Below are 16,506 nucleotides of genomic sequence, written 5' to 3' on the forward strand. Positions count from 1 at the left end.
TGGAAGACCTTTTCCACCACTAAAAAAACATTTAAAAATCACTATGGAAAGTCATAACTATGAGTCTGTAAATTCATAATTATGAGTTAGAAAAACATAATTACGAGAAAGAAAGTCATACTTATGAGATAGAAAGTCGTTCTTATGAGAAAGAAAGCCATACTTATGAGATAGAAAATCATAATTATGAGAAAGAAAGTCATACTTATGACAAAAAAAGCATAATTATGAGATAAAAAATAATTATGAGAAAGAAAATCATAATTATGAGATAGAAAGTGATAATTATGAGAAAGAAAATTATAATTATGGCATAGAAAATACTTAAAAGAAAGAAAGTCATAAAAATGAGATAGAAGAGAAAATAATTAATTAAATTAAAAGTTAATTAAATTAAACCAGGGCTTTCACATTTATTGGTCATATACTGTATGTTATTACAGATTTGAAATTTCTCCTCGGCATTTAACCCAAAATGGGCAGCCATTTTGCGGTGCCTGGGGAGTAGCTAGGGGTTAAGGGACTTACTCAACTTCTCACAGTGATGGCCTGGGTGAGATTCGAACCGGCAACCATCCGATTATGAGAAACTACTTATGAGATAGAAAAGAAAGTAGTTATGAGAAAGAAAGTCATAATTATGAGATACAAACCGAGCATTTGCAGTAGTCTACCGACATTCTTAATTACATTTTGAATAATAATTTATCCAAAACACATAAATACATCTTTATTGCAAAATGATTCTTTCACATTTTCGTATGTTTTTTGCAAATTGACATTTATTTATTCATTTATTTATTTATTCAGTTCATTTCCGACATGGTTGCATTCACAGAAATTCATTTGACATTCAGAGCAAAATCACATCATTGTTTTTTTTTAAAAATACTTTTTCTCAAATAATGACTTTTCTCATAATTATGATTTTACTAACTCATTTTTCATTTTTTTTAGTGGCGAAAATGGGCTTCCATACATTCCTCTTGTGTTAGCTTTCTGTTAGCATCTCTTATTATAATGGGTCAGTTTTTACCCGTGTCTTAAATCAGCCGTAAAATATTATCTATCATCTAATTTGTTTCTCATCTCTTGGTTACCTTGTTAGGCTTCCTAATCAATGAAAATATTGATATTAATATTTTTGGTGTGGGTGTTATTACAATTACAAAGTTAATTATATGAACTCAATTACAACAGCAATAGATTTTTAAAATGACAATTATATTTACATCATAATGGAGATTAATTACCAATAACGATTACAGTAGTAATTGCCTCCGACCCTGAATCTCCCTCCATCCCCTCAAACACAGGCTGGAGTTCAAGACTATGAAACCTTTAACAATCAGCTGGAGTCACTCAGTCGCTGGATAGTTGAAGCTGGGGAGACTCTAAAAGTGCAGGATCCTAATGACAGCACAGACCTGACCATCATCCAGGACCGCATGGAAGACCTGAAGGTTTTTTTTTTTATTATTATTAATGTGGCTTATGTAAACCTTTAACATCTAACACTCCAAAAATGAAACAATCTGACGATTCTTTTCTCTTTTTGTAGCGGCTCATGCTGAAATTTAGCAGCATGGCGGCTGAACTAGAACGCCTCAATGAACTCGGTTACCGACTTCCTCTTAACGACTCGGAGATCAAACGAATGCAGAATCTCAACAGGAGCTGGTCCACAGCCTCAGGGCAAACGGCGGAGAGCTTCAGGTATAGCCCACCACAAAAAGGAAACAAGTCCAAGCTTTTTCTGATATGTGGTAAAATACACTTTTATTTTACCACTATTTTATTGAGTAGAGAAGTTTGACCTTCTAAGGCCTGAGGGCCAAATCTGGATCATCCAATTCGGCCTTCAGGAGAAAGTAAAAATGACAGAAAACATGAATCATTGTGTAAATGAAACTCAAAAATATTTGCAAGGGCTCACAGTTTTCCCAGTGCTTATATTGCATGATTACAGTCATTTTTTATGTTAAACTGTTGAAAAAATTATTTCAAATCCTTCAATTTTCCTCAAATATTTCCATAATATTTTCCTTAATTAAAGGTACACCAAGTACTTTGTGACCTAAAGAGTTGACCCATATGAGTTATTTTAAATGATTCTTCAGGTCAATATACAGCGCTTTACCGTATCAATGCTCTGAGCGGGGCTTCCCTCTTGAACTACCGACTATGTAAGTTTGGAGAGACGGACCGTCTTTAGCCAGGTCATGTGACCTGGAGAACGTATCACTTTAAAGCAGTCACATGACCACTGGCTCAGATATATTCACTGGGCTAATAAGGCTTTTGCTACTATTTTTCCACCTGTTCGACTCCTGGTCATGGCCAAGGCAAGCAAAAAGTTTAAAACTGCTTCTGAAGAGGCTAAAAACACGCCGCCGAGACATGGCCCCCTCCGCCTTTCGCCTTCTGCCCGGTGCCGGACACCGCCCCACTCACGCCGGGTTGGCCGTCCTCCGTCCGCCCGGACCCCAGCTGCCATGCCGACCCCCGTCGAAGGAGCCGACAACAGCGACGAGGCCAGGGAGTAGAGGGGAGCGCCACCAATGCTGCGAGGAGGGCCGAGCGCCGGACCTCTGGCGGTGGGGAGAGAAGGGGCGGCGCGAGCCCAGCCCCGCTTCGCACCCCAGCCCTTAGAGCCAATCCTTATCTCAAAGTCACAGGTCTACTACTGTCTGCATACACAATCAAAAGACAAAGAGAGGCTGACCCGACTGACTGACTGACTGTTGATTTTTGCGACAGTGCTGCGGCACTTTTGGCCACAAGGCACTTGACATGAAAGTTATAGGTCTAGCACCCCTAGTGGCTAAAAGTTACACAGTGTGCCTTTAAACAGAAATTGGTCACAAAATCGATAACATTTAAAGTGGAGATCCTGTTGGGACTGATACCTGTCACTTCTTGCTTGGATATTGTCAGTTTTTTTTTACATATTTTGTATTTTATGTATACGTAGAAGTGTAAACTAGGGTATAATAATGTTTAAATTACTTGTGGCCCACTTGAGATCAAACTGCTCCATATTTGGCCCTTAAACTAAAATGAGTTTGACCCCTCAGGATACCTCTAAGCAATGGGTAAAACAATGATGATGTACGGTAATTGTCCCTGCCCCAGCACACCTGATTGCAAAGAGTGTGATTACACAATGACATCATCTGATTCAGGTGTGTTGGAGCAGGGAGACAAAGAAAACCTGCAGGATTAGTATACCTCCATGATGGAGTTTGGACACCCCTCTGATCTGATAATTAAGCACATCTTTCACGTGTGGTTGAGTTTCTGTCTGAAATGAATTTGATCAAAAATGTGGTTTGTTTTCTTGCAGCAAACTTCAGTCCTTCTTGCTGCAGCAACAAACATTCCTGGAGAAGTGTGAAACCTGGATGGAGTTCTTGGTCCAAACGGAGGAGAATCTGGCTGTGGAAATATCAGGAAACTTCCAAAGCTTGTTGGATCAGCAAAAAGCTCATGAGGTTTGACTGCCTTTAAGATGTACCTTTAGAAAAACGTTAAGCTTGAATGCCAGTAAGTCGAAGTTGAAGTTGAATTAAGTGATTATTGAGGTTTTTTTTCTTTGTTTTTCAGTTATTCCAAGCAGAGATGTTCAGTCGGCAGCAGATCCTTCATTCTATCATCAGTGATGGGCAAAGGATGTTAGAGCAGGGGCAGGTGGATGACAGGCAAGTGTCCACATCGCTTTTCATGTAGAGAAAATTTGATGAAATTTAATTTGAGCGGCAATACATATACTGTAGTTAGAACACATACAATGGCATATAATAACACAAAATCCAACAACAAATGCATGAGCATGCAGTTGGAAACACTGACACTGTACATCGTCATCACATAAATCTCCCCTGACAACATGACCCAGGAACCTCACACAATATTCAACTCCTGGTTGCCTAAAAAGAATGCAGGAAAGCTTAACTTCTGATCTGCATTTGCTTTAACAATCATGACAAGACTCTTTTTGGAGTTATATTTAAAGCAGAACTCAGTAACTTGTGCTTAGCGCTCCCCCTAAAGATCCCTTTTGGTTATGTACTGCCCCACCCCATAGCTACATGTGCATTTTTGCTCTCCCAATATGGTAGCATCCGATCACTGAAAAATCCTAATACAACAGTGACACTATGGGTGCTTTCACACATCTAGTCCCATGTGACCATGTGAACAGTATGAGGAAGAGAGGGAAATGTGTGTGTGCTGACAAAGCGGCTCTGAAAATGGATGGATGGATATATAGATAGATAGATTAATGGATGGATCTTTGTGCGTGTGCTGCCTGATGGAGCGCTGGGTTGCGAGTGTGCGTGCGTGCCTGTTGCCGTGACAACAGTATGTGTGATTGCTGTGTGCTGCTGCTGAGCTGTCACTGCATGGAGTTGCTCCGTTCCTCGGATAAAGGTCTTCTCTGCCTCATTTTTTGCTGGCTCCGCCATGATATAAGTTTGAGAAAAGTGAATTTGTGGACAACCGTGTGCGTCATAATCTAGCATTAGTTTGTATTGAGCTGCTGTAAAACAGTACGTCTTGCCACCGGGACAGAGACAGGGAAAGTTGCAAGTGTGGTTTTCTGGCCAGAGACAGCAGGGAGAGATGAAAGACCCCCAATCACCCCATAAACACTTGTATTACCCTCACAGGGACTATGAGAAGGATGAAGGTGAAAAAGTTACTTAGTTCTGCTTTAATTGGAGTAATATTTCCATTGTCAATCATTTTGCCCAATTCTGCAGAGATGAGTTCAACATGAAGCTTGCCCTGCTGAGTAACCAGTGGCAGGGAGTGGTTCGAAGAGCTCAGCAGAGGCGTGGCATCATCGATGGCCTGATCCGCCAGTGGCAGCGCTACAGAGAGATGTTGGAGAAGCTGCGCAAATGGCTGGAGGAGGTTTCTCATCCTGTGAAGGCACTTCAGGCTGGAAATACACTTCCTCTGCAACAAGCTCGCTCCATGATGGATGCTGTCCAGGCACGTCTTAATGCACGGTTTTTCAACCTTGGGGGTCACTTGAAATGTCTTTTAATAATAATGTAAATATAAAAAAATACTGATTAAAATACATTTTCTTAAATTAATTAATAATTTATTTTTTGTTATTATTTTGCACACTTAAAAAAGTCAAGGATTCAATGAATTTTATTTGTCGTCATGTACATGAACATGTACCTCATGAAATAACCTCCCCATGTTCCCTGTTGAGCCCTTAAATAATTAATAAATAAAGTAAAATAATATTATAAAAGAATACAAATAGAAAAAACACTAGTAGTATAAATAGAATATATACAAAAAATACAAATGTAAATCAGGGGCTTTCACCTTTATTTATTGTCATACATGTTTTTACATATATATGAAAATTGTTCTCTGCATTTGACCCATCCCTGAGGAGCATTGGGAGATTCAAACCGGTAACCTTCCAATGACAAGCCCGCTTCCTTAAGCACTAGGCCACCACTCTTAAATAATATACAAAACAATAGTGACAATAATATCACAGAAATAGATCTACAGTGCAGGAAGGGGCAGAAAGCTCAAAGAGCTAAAATAATAATTATTCTTTCTCAAATTAGAACCACATACTGTATTCTATATTTTCACGTTCTCAAATATAAATCTAGTATAAATAAAAAAGCATTATGAAAATATCTGAACTGGTGCATATTGTCCCTTTGTATTTGTAACACAGTATAACAAACTTGATCAAAAAACTCATTTTAGAGAAAGTATCTGACGTCGCCAAACATTTGTGAATAAAAAATGGGGACCACAGTCTGTAGAGAATAAGTGGTGATATAGGACAGGACAGATGTACATTTTGTGTGTCACTTCAGTATTTTATTGTTTTTTCAGTTGAAGGAAAAGGTGATGCACAGACAGCAGGGCAGCTACATCCTGACGGTGGAGGCAGGCAAACATCTGCTCCTGTCTGCTGACAGCAGAGCAGAGGCAGCCCTGCAGGCCGAGCTCATTGACATTCAGGAGCGATGGAAACATGCCATCAGCTGCCTGGAAGAGCAGAAGAAGGAGCTGTCATCTCTATTTAAGGTAGAACTAACAAAATAGCAGCACTTCAGATTACAGGCACAATGATGTGTTTTTTACATTGGCTGTGTTTTGTCTGGGAAGGATTGGGAGAGGTGTGAGCGAGGTATCAGTGGGTCTCTGGAAAGGCTTCGAGCTTTTAAACGACAGATGTCACAACCTCTTCCTGGACTCCATGAAGATCTACAAGCTGAACAGATGCGCTGCAAAGTAAGAGCTAATAGCACAAAGAGAAAGATCAGATCTCCTTCGTTCATCTTAAAGGGGACATATTATGAAAAATCCACTTTTGCAGTTTTTTTGATCACATATGAGGTAACTTGAGTGTCCACAGGCACACAAAATGTGAAATAAAACCATCCAGTCGTAAGTCTGTCTAAGACTTAAAACACAGATAAAATTGCTCCCTTTCACATTTTCGGGGTTTGTGACGCCACAAGCAAAGAAAATATAATCACCTTAAATGCACTATTCCTGTAGTTAGAAAAGCAGAGGAGGAGGAGAAAGTGAGTGTGTGCGAATATGTCACCCTTTAATTAAAAAAAAAATAATTTTTGATTACTCTACTTTCTCTCTGACAGGACCTGGAGAACACCTTTGATGGATGGACTGGTGATCTCACCCACTTGACTATGCTGAAGGAGTCACTGTCTCGCTACATCGCTGCTGAGGACCTGTGCGTTCTGCAGGAGCGGATTGAGCTGCTGCACCGTCAGTGGGAGGAAATATGTCACCAGGTACATGGCCAAGCCCATTTCCTCCTATCTGAGTATGCTCTCTGTGACATACTTAAATGAGCTAGTGTTAAACTCATTCATACATTTCTTTACAAAGTTGGATTTTTTTTAATTGTTGTAGAAATGTTTTTATTCCTTTGTGAAAGGGTGCTGCATGAAATCCATCATATCGACTGTATGTACAAAGTTAAGATCATAATCAGAGGAGTTAAGATGAAACCACAAAGGTTTGTTTTTTTAAAGTTACATCCTGTGTGCACAAACGGGAAGCTCACACTCACTGCAGGCTGCAGTTATATCTACCACAGTGCACTGATCTCTTGTCACTCAGTTTTTTAGGACACATTTGGCTTCTTTTAAACCAGAAAGCTTTTCCAAATACCTGCTTTGTATAGAAGTCAGACAAACCCGTCTGTTATTGTGCTTTTGCAGCTGTCGCTGCGTCAGCAGCAAGTGGGCGAGAAACTGAACGAGTGGACAGTTTTCAATGAGAAGTACAAGGAGCTCTGTGAGTGGCTTACCAACATGGAAAGCAAGGTTTCCCAAAACGGAGACATCAGCATTGAAGAGATGATCGAAAAGCTGCGAAAGGTACTACAAAGCTTGCTGTTTCATGTGTCTAATCTGTAGAAGCAGATACTTTGTTGTTCTGTGGGTTATATCCAGTGACGTGCAGTCAGGGTAGGTAAGATAGCCAGTGCCTACCAAAGGTGAATTATTTTGATTATTTGTTTTAATTATAACATAATAATAAATAATTATTTTTTCCATTGCCTACAGTACCTATAAGTTTGAAAGTGTCAGCATTTTGTGCTTTTCATATCCCAAATGACTAAACATCTCTATTTCCTGGTACACCAGAGACGCTGCACAATCACTCCTGCACTGTGCAAGGCAGGAGGAGGCCACACCCTCTCCCAAAAGCAAATTGCTGCTCTTCCTCTGTTCCCACAGGGTGTTCTTATGTGTTTGCGCATGTGCAGTCAGTTCCCCAAGCTGAAAACCATGTACATAAAAAGGCAGCTCTCTACACTGCCTTTGGACATAACCGTGCTATGCTAAATGCTATACGTAAGTTCACAGTGCATTAGTGAATTGATCCAGCATGGCTGCTGCTACGTTCTCTAGCTAGTGGGCGGGATAACACTACAGGCAGGATGACAGTGCTTGAGACGATAGAGAAACTTTCTTTTGAGGAAAAACAACAGCTTTTAAAAGACGGGAGACCAACACCTGAGCTACCAGAGCTTCAGCAAAGTAAAGGTCTCGATTTGCATCGCCCTGCCTACAAAACATTAGTGCTCACGGCACGTCACTGGTTATCTCACTAGTAATCACATTAGATCAGATTATTTTCATCAGGATGATGGACATATGAATGACTGTAAGGTGCAATTTGTTTTAGTTGGTGTTGTTTATTGTCATGTATGGTACATGAGGTGTTGTTTTCATAGCGTAATAAAGGTAGAGTTATGTTCCATTTTAGGACTACCAGGAGGAGATGACAGTGGCAGAGGACAACAAGCTGTATTTGCATCGACTGGGAGAACGTCTGGCCAAGGCCAGCCATCAGAGCAAAGCCACCGAAATCCAACTGAAACTCAACAAAGTCAGTGACCGCTGGCAGCATCTTCTGGATCTCATTGGAACCAGGTGCTGCTCACTCACTCCAACACACCAGCATGAATAATACTCCCTGCTATTACTCTGCATCTGAATGTGTCCATGCATAATATTGTCAGAGGGAAAAAGCTGAGGGAGACGCTGGTGGCCGTGCAGCAGTTGGATAAAAACATGAGTAGCCTGCGCTCCTGGCTCGCACACATTGACACTGAGCTGTCCAAACCCATCACCTACGACTCCTGTGACTTCCAGGAGATTCAAAGGAAACTCGACCTGCAACAGGTGACATATTAGTATACATTATTTTTCTCAAATTGGCGATAGACGATATAAATCTCGATGATTTTAATAAAAAAACAAAGCAAGACCTGTATTCGGCAACTGAACAATGGCAAAAATTACAACCTGTATCTGGATTTGTTGACAAGTTATATAATGTAGGAAAAACAGAAAACTGGCCTTGACCTTAAATATTCACACATTGAAAGGAACTGTTGTTCGTTGGTACCAGTCTGAGCACTATATCTCAAATTGTGGCCAAGTTATAAGGAAAAAAGTTTTAGTTTTTTTTTTTGAGAGGTCATGAACTTTGACCCCTACCGATCTTTTTACTGGTGGGTCATACAGCTTTGGTCTAATTGAATAAAATACTCCACTTGAGATGAGCTCTTCCTAAATGTAAGCATCGAACTTGTACGATAAATATTCGTAGACATATGGAAAATTTTGGTTTTTAACACTTGATGCGACCTTGACAGGCCATTCTTGACATTGCCCCTATGAGATGACATACTTGTCATTAGTGCTCCATTAATAGCCGAGGGGGAGTTTTAGGACAAAGCAAGTTGCGGAAGAAAAATGACTCCTACGAGAAAAACAAGAACTCCTACGATTAGAATGTTATTGGCAATTTTCAATTGCCAAATACATTAAAGTCTTACCAGACAATTCTAGGTTAAATTTGCTGCTGCAAAATGCCATACAGGCTAAAATAACATCACAGTGCTTTAAGATTGGTTAAAAAAAATAATAAAACTTGCATGTATTACAAACATAGGCAACTAGCAGCCCCCAAAGTAAATGCACAAAATGACAGCAGAAATGCACAAATTTACTACAAAAACACAGAGAACTACACAGAACAACAACAATAATACTTAATAGGAATACAAAATACACAAAAGGAGAAAAAAAATGCATAATGACACAACAAAAATACATAAAAGAACAACAAAAATACACACAAAAAACCCTACAAAAACGTACAAAAAAACGGAGAAATACACAAAACAACAAAAATACACAAAAGGACACAAAAAGAGAAAAAATGCACAATGAGACAACATAAATACATGAAAGAACAAAAATGAACAAAACGACAACAAAAGAGACAAAAGGGGGGAAAAAGTACACAATGGGACAGGCACAACAGCTGCACAATATGTGCCACTTTTGGCCCTAGGACTGTGCAATAGGATATTATGGAATAACCAAAATGCAACATGTCACTACAGGTCTCTATAGGGATGTTGTAGAATAATGCTTTATAAAGTGCAGTGTATAATAGTGTTTTATTAACTCTTTCTCTGTGTCATTCATTCATATTCATTGATTGGTGCTGATCGTGTCAGGACCTCCAGCGAGACATTGAGAAACACAGCACAGGGGTGGCCTCGGTCCTGAACCTTTGTGAAGTTCTTCTGCACGACTGTGACGCCTGTGCTACTGATGCAGAGTGTGACTCCATCCAGCAGGCCACTCGTAGCCTGGATCGCCGCTGGAGGAGCATCTGTGCCTTGTCTATGGAGAGGAGATTAAAGTACAGCGTCACATAGAAATCTTAGTATTGTACGTAAATGCCTAGCTTGATTGAGATTGTTTTTTGTGTGTGTGTTTCATCCCATTAGAATTGAGGAGACTTGGCAATTATGGCAGAAGTTTTTAGAAGATTTTGCACGTTTTGAAGAGTGGCTGGCCATTTCAGAGAAGACTGCTGCTCTTCCCAACTCCTCAGGTGTGCTCTACACTGTAGCCAAGGAGGAGCTGAAGAAATTTGAGGTTTGTAAAATCTATATTCTTATGATTTAAAAACTTTTTTGTTATGACAGAAATTCCATATGTTCGCCATTAGATTTTAAAGTACAAAAAGATTTTAGTTACACCTTAAGTCTATCTAAACATAACGTAGTTCTTCGGTGGCCAAATGACAGACTTTCAACTTACATCTGAGTTGACTGGTATGCTGCTTTTTTATCTAATGTGGAAACATGGAAATGTTTATTTAGGCCTTTCAGAGACAAGTTTACGGAAGCCTGACTCAGTTGGAGTTAATCAATAAGCAATACCGCCGCCTGGCAAGAGAAAACCGCACAGACTCTTCCTTTTGTCTGAAAGAAATGGCACAAGATGCCAATCTGCGCTGGGACAACCTGCAGAAGAGGGTGGCATCCATCCTCCGCAGGCTCAAGGTATGATTAGATTGTCATACTATTTTATGATCTTCATTGTATTAATTTTTGTTATATAATTGTAACCTTTTATTGCATTATTTTTTATTTTATAATTTTAACATTTTATTGTATTATTTTTATTTTATCATTTTTACATTTTATCATTTTTACATTTTATCATTTTTACATTTTATCATTTTAACATTTTATCATTTTTACATTTTATCATTTTTACATTTTATCATTTTTACATTTTATTGTATTATTTTTTATTTGAGGGAATGTATTGTGCTTGTGTTTGCCTAATATTTAGTGTTTAAACCTTCTACTTGACTCAAACTTTAACTCAACACCTCTTTAGTTTGTGGAGTTTCTCTCCTTTAAAGATGTTTGGATAGATAAGAACACTTGAATTAGTTTTAGTGAAAGAAGAAAAAGGGATTAAAGGTATTAGCATTGGTCAATCTAAGAGTACCGTATCTGTTTGCAATGTGTAGCACTTTATAACTCAGAGGGAGGAGTTTGAGACGGCCAGAGATGGTATTCTGGTTTGGTTGACGGAGATGGACTTGCAGCTGACAAACATCGAGCACTTCTCTGAGTGTGACATTCAAGCCAAGATCAAGCAACTCAGGGTAAATGAATTTAAATTACACCCATAAGTATTTATTATTTCTGTCTTTTAATAAATGCTAAGTATTTTATTGATTTAAGGAAAAAAGAAATGTCCGTACTGAAGTGGGATTCCTATAGCTGCTTAAATGTTGAATGTTTTTCCTACTGTGACATCTCTGGGAAATACATTTCTCTTTTGTCTCATAGTCATTCCAGCAGGAGATTTCTTTAACAACAGCCAAAATTGAGCAAATCTTCCACCATGGAGAGGCTCTGATAGAGAAGTGTGAACCTTTGGATGCTGCAGTCATTGAGGAGGAGCTGGAGGAGCTGCAGCGCTACTGTCAGGAAGTGTTTGGCCGGGTGGAGCGCTACTACAAAAAGCTTATCCGCCTTCCTGTGAGATCAAAATAAAAGAAAACTAAAAACTGAACTGAGATTTTCTAACCCTAATCAGTTTGATGCTCGCTTGAATTGTTATCTCCAGCTGGCAGATGACGATACTGAAGTGTCCTTCTCGGATCGGGAACTGGATCTGGATGAACCATGTGATTTATCAGGTCTGCCGTGGAGCGAACGGTTGGGTGAAGGCCTCCTGTCACCTCTGCCGTCCTCTGGTCGATCAGCCTCGCTGGCTGCTCAGCTACGGACTGAGCGCTCAGGCAGGGACACCCCAGCTAGCGTGGACTCCATTCCTTTGGAGTGGGACCACGACTACGACCTGAGCCGAGGATTGGAGAGCGCCAGCAGAGCCCTCAGAGAGCAGCAGAGTGAAGAGGGAGACGTCATCCCACGCCTGGCCTCTGGCCTCTCAGGTACCTTCACTCACACATGCTTTGAACACTCTTTTAAATAAATGCTACATTAAAAAAACATCTTCAACCCGTAATGTTAACAAAACAATTAAAATGCTCTGTCAAATGTTAATCAACTGTAAACTACACACCTAGTTTAAGCATTTTTAAGTCCTTTTGTAAAAATGGCACAGATTTTGAGCACACTGCTTTAATAGTAATATTACAATGTAATAAGAATTTCATTTTAAAAAAAATTTTGGGGGGAGGTTGTTAACATTGTTAAGAAATTAACTATAATCTACATATTTTTACATGCTTTTTAAACAAAACAGTGAACTGGCTATATATATATATATATATAGTTATTACATAATTTCACAGGGGATTGTGATACTGTCATGAATCTTTTTTTTTTTGGTGCATGGCAACATGATTTCCTCATGTTTTTGTTCTGCTTAGAAGGAAAATATGCTTTCGATCAGCGATTCCCAACTGGTAGGTCAGTACCCAAAATTGGGTCGCGAACCAGTTCTGGGTGGGCCGTGGACGGCTGGTCAAAAATAAATAAATACTTAATGTCTCTCATGTTGGACTTTATTTTGAAAGAAACTTTTCTTTTGACAGGTTTGCTGTGAAATGCATGTCGTACAGGAAAAAATATAGATTCATGCATGTTTTCAACAGCTATTTTTGAAAAACTAAATTTGGTTGAATTAATGACCGTTGGCAAAATGTGGGTCCCAGGGTGAGACCAGTTGAGAACCCCTGCTTTAGAACAATAAAACTCACGCACCACTGCTGTGCTTGTGAAACACAGGGGCTTTGACCACTGCACTACATGGAGTTATAGAAAATGATGTGGTACAGCTACAAAGAAGAGGTTCATTAGGATTATGGCAGAAAGAAATGATCTTCAGGTTTAGGGAAATAACTTATCATATAACTTGTCTTATAATACATAATCTTGAAATTCCTTCCAAGCAGCACAAAAAATATGAGGAAATTGTTTTAGAAAGCACGAAACAATGTAGTGATTCATTCACGTGACAGTTTCACGATCCCCTGTCAGATTCTGTTGCATATCTTATGAAATGAACTGCAGTTTGCATTCTTTTTATTAGAAATTGTGTAAAAACTCCATAAGCTCAAACCATGCACTTTTTCTTCAACATAATGTCATTTTTGCCCAACAGTAAGAAACAAATCCTGCCCGTGAGGCTGGATTCAAGCCGCTTGTTGTAAATGTTTTGTTGCTGAATTATTTGTGAGAAACAAATGGGAAGATTTGTTTAATGAGAACAAACACGAACATTAGTAATGTTAAACGATTTACTAAATTTGCTTCTTTTTGATACAAAATGATACCACAGGGTTTTTAAGAATGGTCTGATTTCTAAACCTAAATATCAGTAGAGTAACTGTTATTAGAATGGAGTTCCCCAAAGCTAGCTCCACCTACTGCAGACTATCAACACGGCCTGTGGTGTGATTAAAAAGTCCAACAATGTAAAGTTATCTGCTGAATGTATGCATTGTACAATGTTTCTTCCAGATGTAGTGATCCCAGAGAGCCCAGAGGCCTTTGTTAAACTAACAGAGCAAACACTGAGGTCTTCCACTGGTAGGCAAAAGCAAACCCCAGCATGCCACTTTGGGGTCCAGAACAGACCACCACGTATAGTCTGATTGTCTAATCACCAGCTCTGACTTTGATTTGTATTGATTTCCTCTTTTAGATGCACATCACATTAATTAGCACCACTTTCCTAACCCTAAAGGAGGGCAGGCTTAATTCCATTTGTTTCAACAGAGGCAAAAGACATGGGGTTAAGCCTAACCTTTGTTTCTAACTGGCTTCCTGACTTTACTTTGACTTGTCGTGTTCTGTGTAGCTAACACGTTTGCGTTGTTTCACGTGCACTTTGTTTCTCAGAAAAGCATGTTTCACATCAGCGCAAAACGCTGACCTTTGGATTCTTCATAGTAGGGGGTTGCAGATTAGTTTACAAACATTTGGTTCCCAAAACAAAGGAAAATAAAGGATTTCCAAATGAAGAACAAGCAGTGTTGGGAAAACTCATCTGCATTCCTGTCTTTTCATTATTTTGCTCTCTGTCTTATGTTTCCTGTCCTGGGTAGTCAAGGATGTGTTGTTTAGTTTTGGCTTTTTTTCTGCATGAATGATACTATAATTCTGTGTGAACAGGGGAAAATGTCAGTGGAGATTCTCAACTTCACCCTCTTGACATCAGCCGCTTCAACCTGCAATTGGACAGCAACCGCAGTCGCACTCCAACAGGCACAGACCAGGATGCTTCTTACATGGGATATGTAAGTCCATCTACCTATATATCTACCTTCATACCTTCCAGCATTTTCCAGTTCATTTGTTTTCATTTTAGAAGAAGAAAAAATTATGTGTTTGTACAAGGTTCTACCAGTTTTTGTATCTGTTGTATCCTAGTGGTCAAAAGTTTTCATCACAGTTTTCCCAAATTCATGAAAAAAAATACAATCCTTAATATAATTTATATATAATAATAATAGTGTAAAATGATTATAACATTACTGTTAGTTTCATGTCACAGGTGTCCTACCTCAGGTGTGAAAGTTTGCAGTGAAATGGTCCCAAACTTTTGAGGCTTTAGGTTGGTTCTTCTTCCATTGATTGAGCAATTCTTCTTCACAGTGTAAATGGTGCATCGACACTGCGCCCAGCAGTTCATGTATGGTACTGCATCAAAAAACGAAGCAGAAAGGGCTGCCGGCCTGATTTTATTATGAATTTTCAACATTAAAGCTGATATCTGGTGTTTCTGAGAAACGTCTCGATGTCCCACCCTAAACAGCTTCACTTCCTCCCACTGCCTCTTCCAATCTACCAGAAGCCACGCCTCTACTTTTCTGCACGCGCATCGCGGAACATAACAAGGTCGCATCGGGTCGCATTGATATAGGTCTATGGGTCAGGTAAGAGCCAAAATCATAATTACCTGTTTGCTGTTGTGACGAGCGGCCTTGTTTCCGTGCACAGTTCCGCATTCACTTTGATTGACAGTCTCAAAAACAGGAAGTCGAACCCTATTGGCTGGGCGCACTCGGCGATCATTTCTATTTGTATAGAGGTCTATAGGACGAAGGAGGGACTTATATACATTAATGTATATGAATGACCACCGGCAGTAGACCATAGTAAAAGACGAGTTTGGTATTTTTTCGCATTTCAAAGGAATCATACATAAACATAGATTTCTCAGGAACTCCAGATATCAACTTTAAACAATGCATCACTGCAATTTTTTAAGTCAACATTATCAATTATGTTACTAATAATTTTTGCATAATTGTATATGTTACACACATTGTGGATGGCGCGAATCTCGAGGAAAAAAAAAAAAGTTGTGGTATCTGAATGTATCTTTTACATACTTAGATGCGCCTGTTGGGGGAGTGCCGTGGCAGCATTGACACGATGAAGAGGATGGGCTGTGAGCTGAAGGAGGAAGACGACACCGTGTCTGGACTGGCAGATCCGGGCAGCTCAGAGTCTCAGACATCAGGTGATGTGTCTGCACAGCTTTTCCAACACAAAAGCAAACTTCTTCATTTAAATGGGCAGTGTTGTATTGACACTGGCGTTGGTAAACAGGTGTGATAGAGCGTTGGGAGCTCCTACAGGCTCAGGATCTCAGTAAAGAGTTGCGAACAAAGCAGAACACGCAGCAGTGGACGCAGCTGATATCCGACCTGAACAATGTTTGGGTCTGGCTGAAAGAGACGGAGGAAGAGCTGGAGCAACAGCACGGACTGGACATCAGCACCGACATACACACCATTCAGCAACGCATCAAAAAACTCAAGGTTGGACCTAATTATTTCTTTAGTCAAAACTTCAAGGATTGATTATGATACAAAAACAAGTTTTGTTATGTTAAAGAAATTCACTATTTTAACATTCAATATAACATTTAATCTTTTTTGCAGTATTTTATGTATTACTAATAGTTTTGAGTTTGTCAAGCTTCACTAATGTATATGTTTTCACCTGAGTATACACTGATTATTAAAGCTGCTACCCACGATAATATTTTAATAGATATATCCATATAGGCCTCATTGATCAATAAATTAAAGATCATTTTACTCAAAAAAAAAAAAAAAAGATGTAGTGTTGAAAGTTTGAATGTAAACATCTGTTTTTTATCT

General features: G+C 39.3%; 1 protein-coding gene across 23 annotated transcripts in view; it reads left to right on the forward strand.

The window, feature by feature from the left end:
* syne1b (spectrin repeat containing, nuclear envelope 1b) overlaps nt 1-16,506 on the forward strand; it is a 157,034-nt gene that overhangs the window by 128,618 nt on the left and 11,910 nt on the right. For 20 of the 23 annotated variants that reach the window (XM_028437996.1, XM_028437995.1, XM_028438007.1 and 17 more), the window contains 21 exons: nt 1,317-1,463; nt 1,562-1,716; nt 3,347-3,494; nt 3,607-3,701; nt 4,767-5,001; nt 5,887-6,081; nt 6,163-6,288; nt 6,660-6,815; nt 7,248-7,406; nt 8,302-8,468; nt 8,558-8,720; nt 10,070-10,257; nt 10,346-10,496; nt 10,724-10,906; nt 11,386-11,523; nt 11,711-11,902; nt 11,991-12,318; nt 13,853-13,921; nt 14,507-14,631; nt 15,734-15,860; nt 15,950-16,161. In XM_028437996.1, the coding sequence (XP_028293797.1) occupies nt 1,317-1,463; nt 1,562-1,716; nt 3,347-3,494; nt 3,607-3,701; nt 4,767-5,001; nt 5,887-6,081; nt 6,163-6,288; nt 6,660-6,815; nt 7,248-7,406; nt 8,302-8,468; nt 8,558-8,720; nt 10,070-10,257; nt 10,346-10,496; nt 10,724-10,906; nt 11,386-11,523; nt 11,711-11,902; nt 11,991-12,318; nt 13,853-13,921; nt 14,507-14,631; nt 15,734-15,860; nt 15,950-16,161 (3,459 nt within the window). The remainder of the gene's footprint in view (nt 1-1,316; nt 1,464-1,561; nt 1,717-3,346; nt 3,495-3,606; nt 3,702-4,766; nt 5,002-5,886; nt 6,082-6,162; nt 6,289-6,659; nt 6,816-7,247; nt 7,407-8,301; nt 8,469-8,557; nt 8,721-10,069; nt 10,258-10,345; nt 10,497-10,723; nt 10,907-11,385; nt 11,524-11,710; nt 11,903-11,990; nt 12,319-13,852; nt 13,922-14,506; nt 14,632-15,733; nt 15,861-15,949; nt 16,162-16,506) is intronic. The other 3 variants (XM_028438011.1, XM_028438016.1, XM_028438013.1) reach the window with 1 other exon arrangement.

The sequence above is a fragment of the Gouania willdenowi genome, chromosome 22 (genome assembly GCF_900634775.1).
Source record: "Gouania willdenowi chromosome 22, fGouWil2.1, whole genome shotgun sequence".
Lineage (NCBI taxonomy): Eukaryota > Metazoa > Chordata > Actinopteri > Blenniiformes > Gobiesocidae > Gouania > Gouania willdenowi.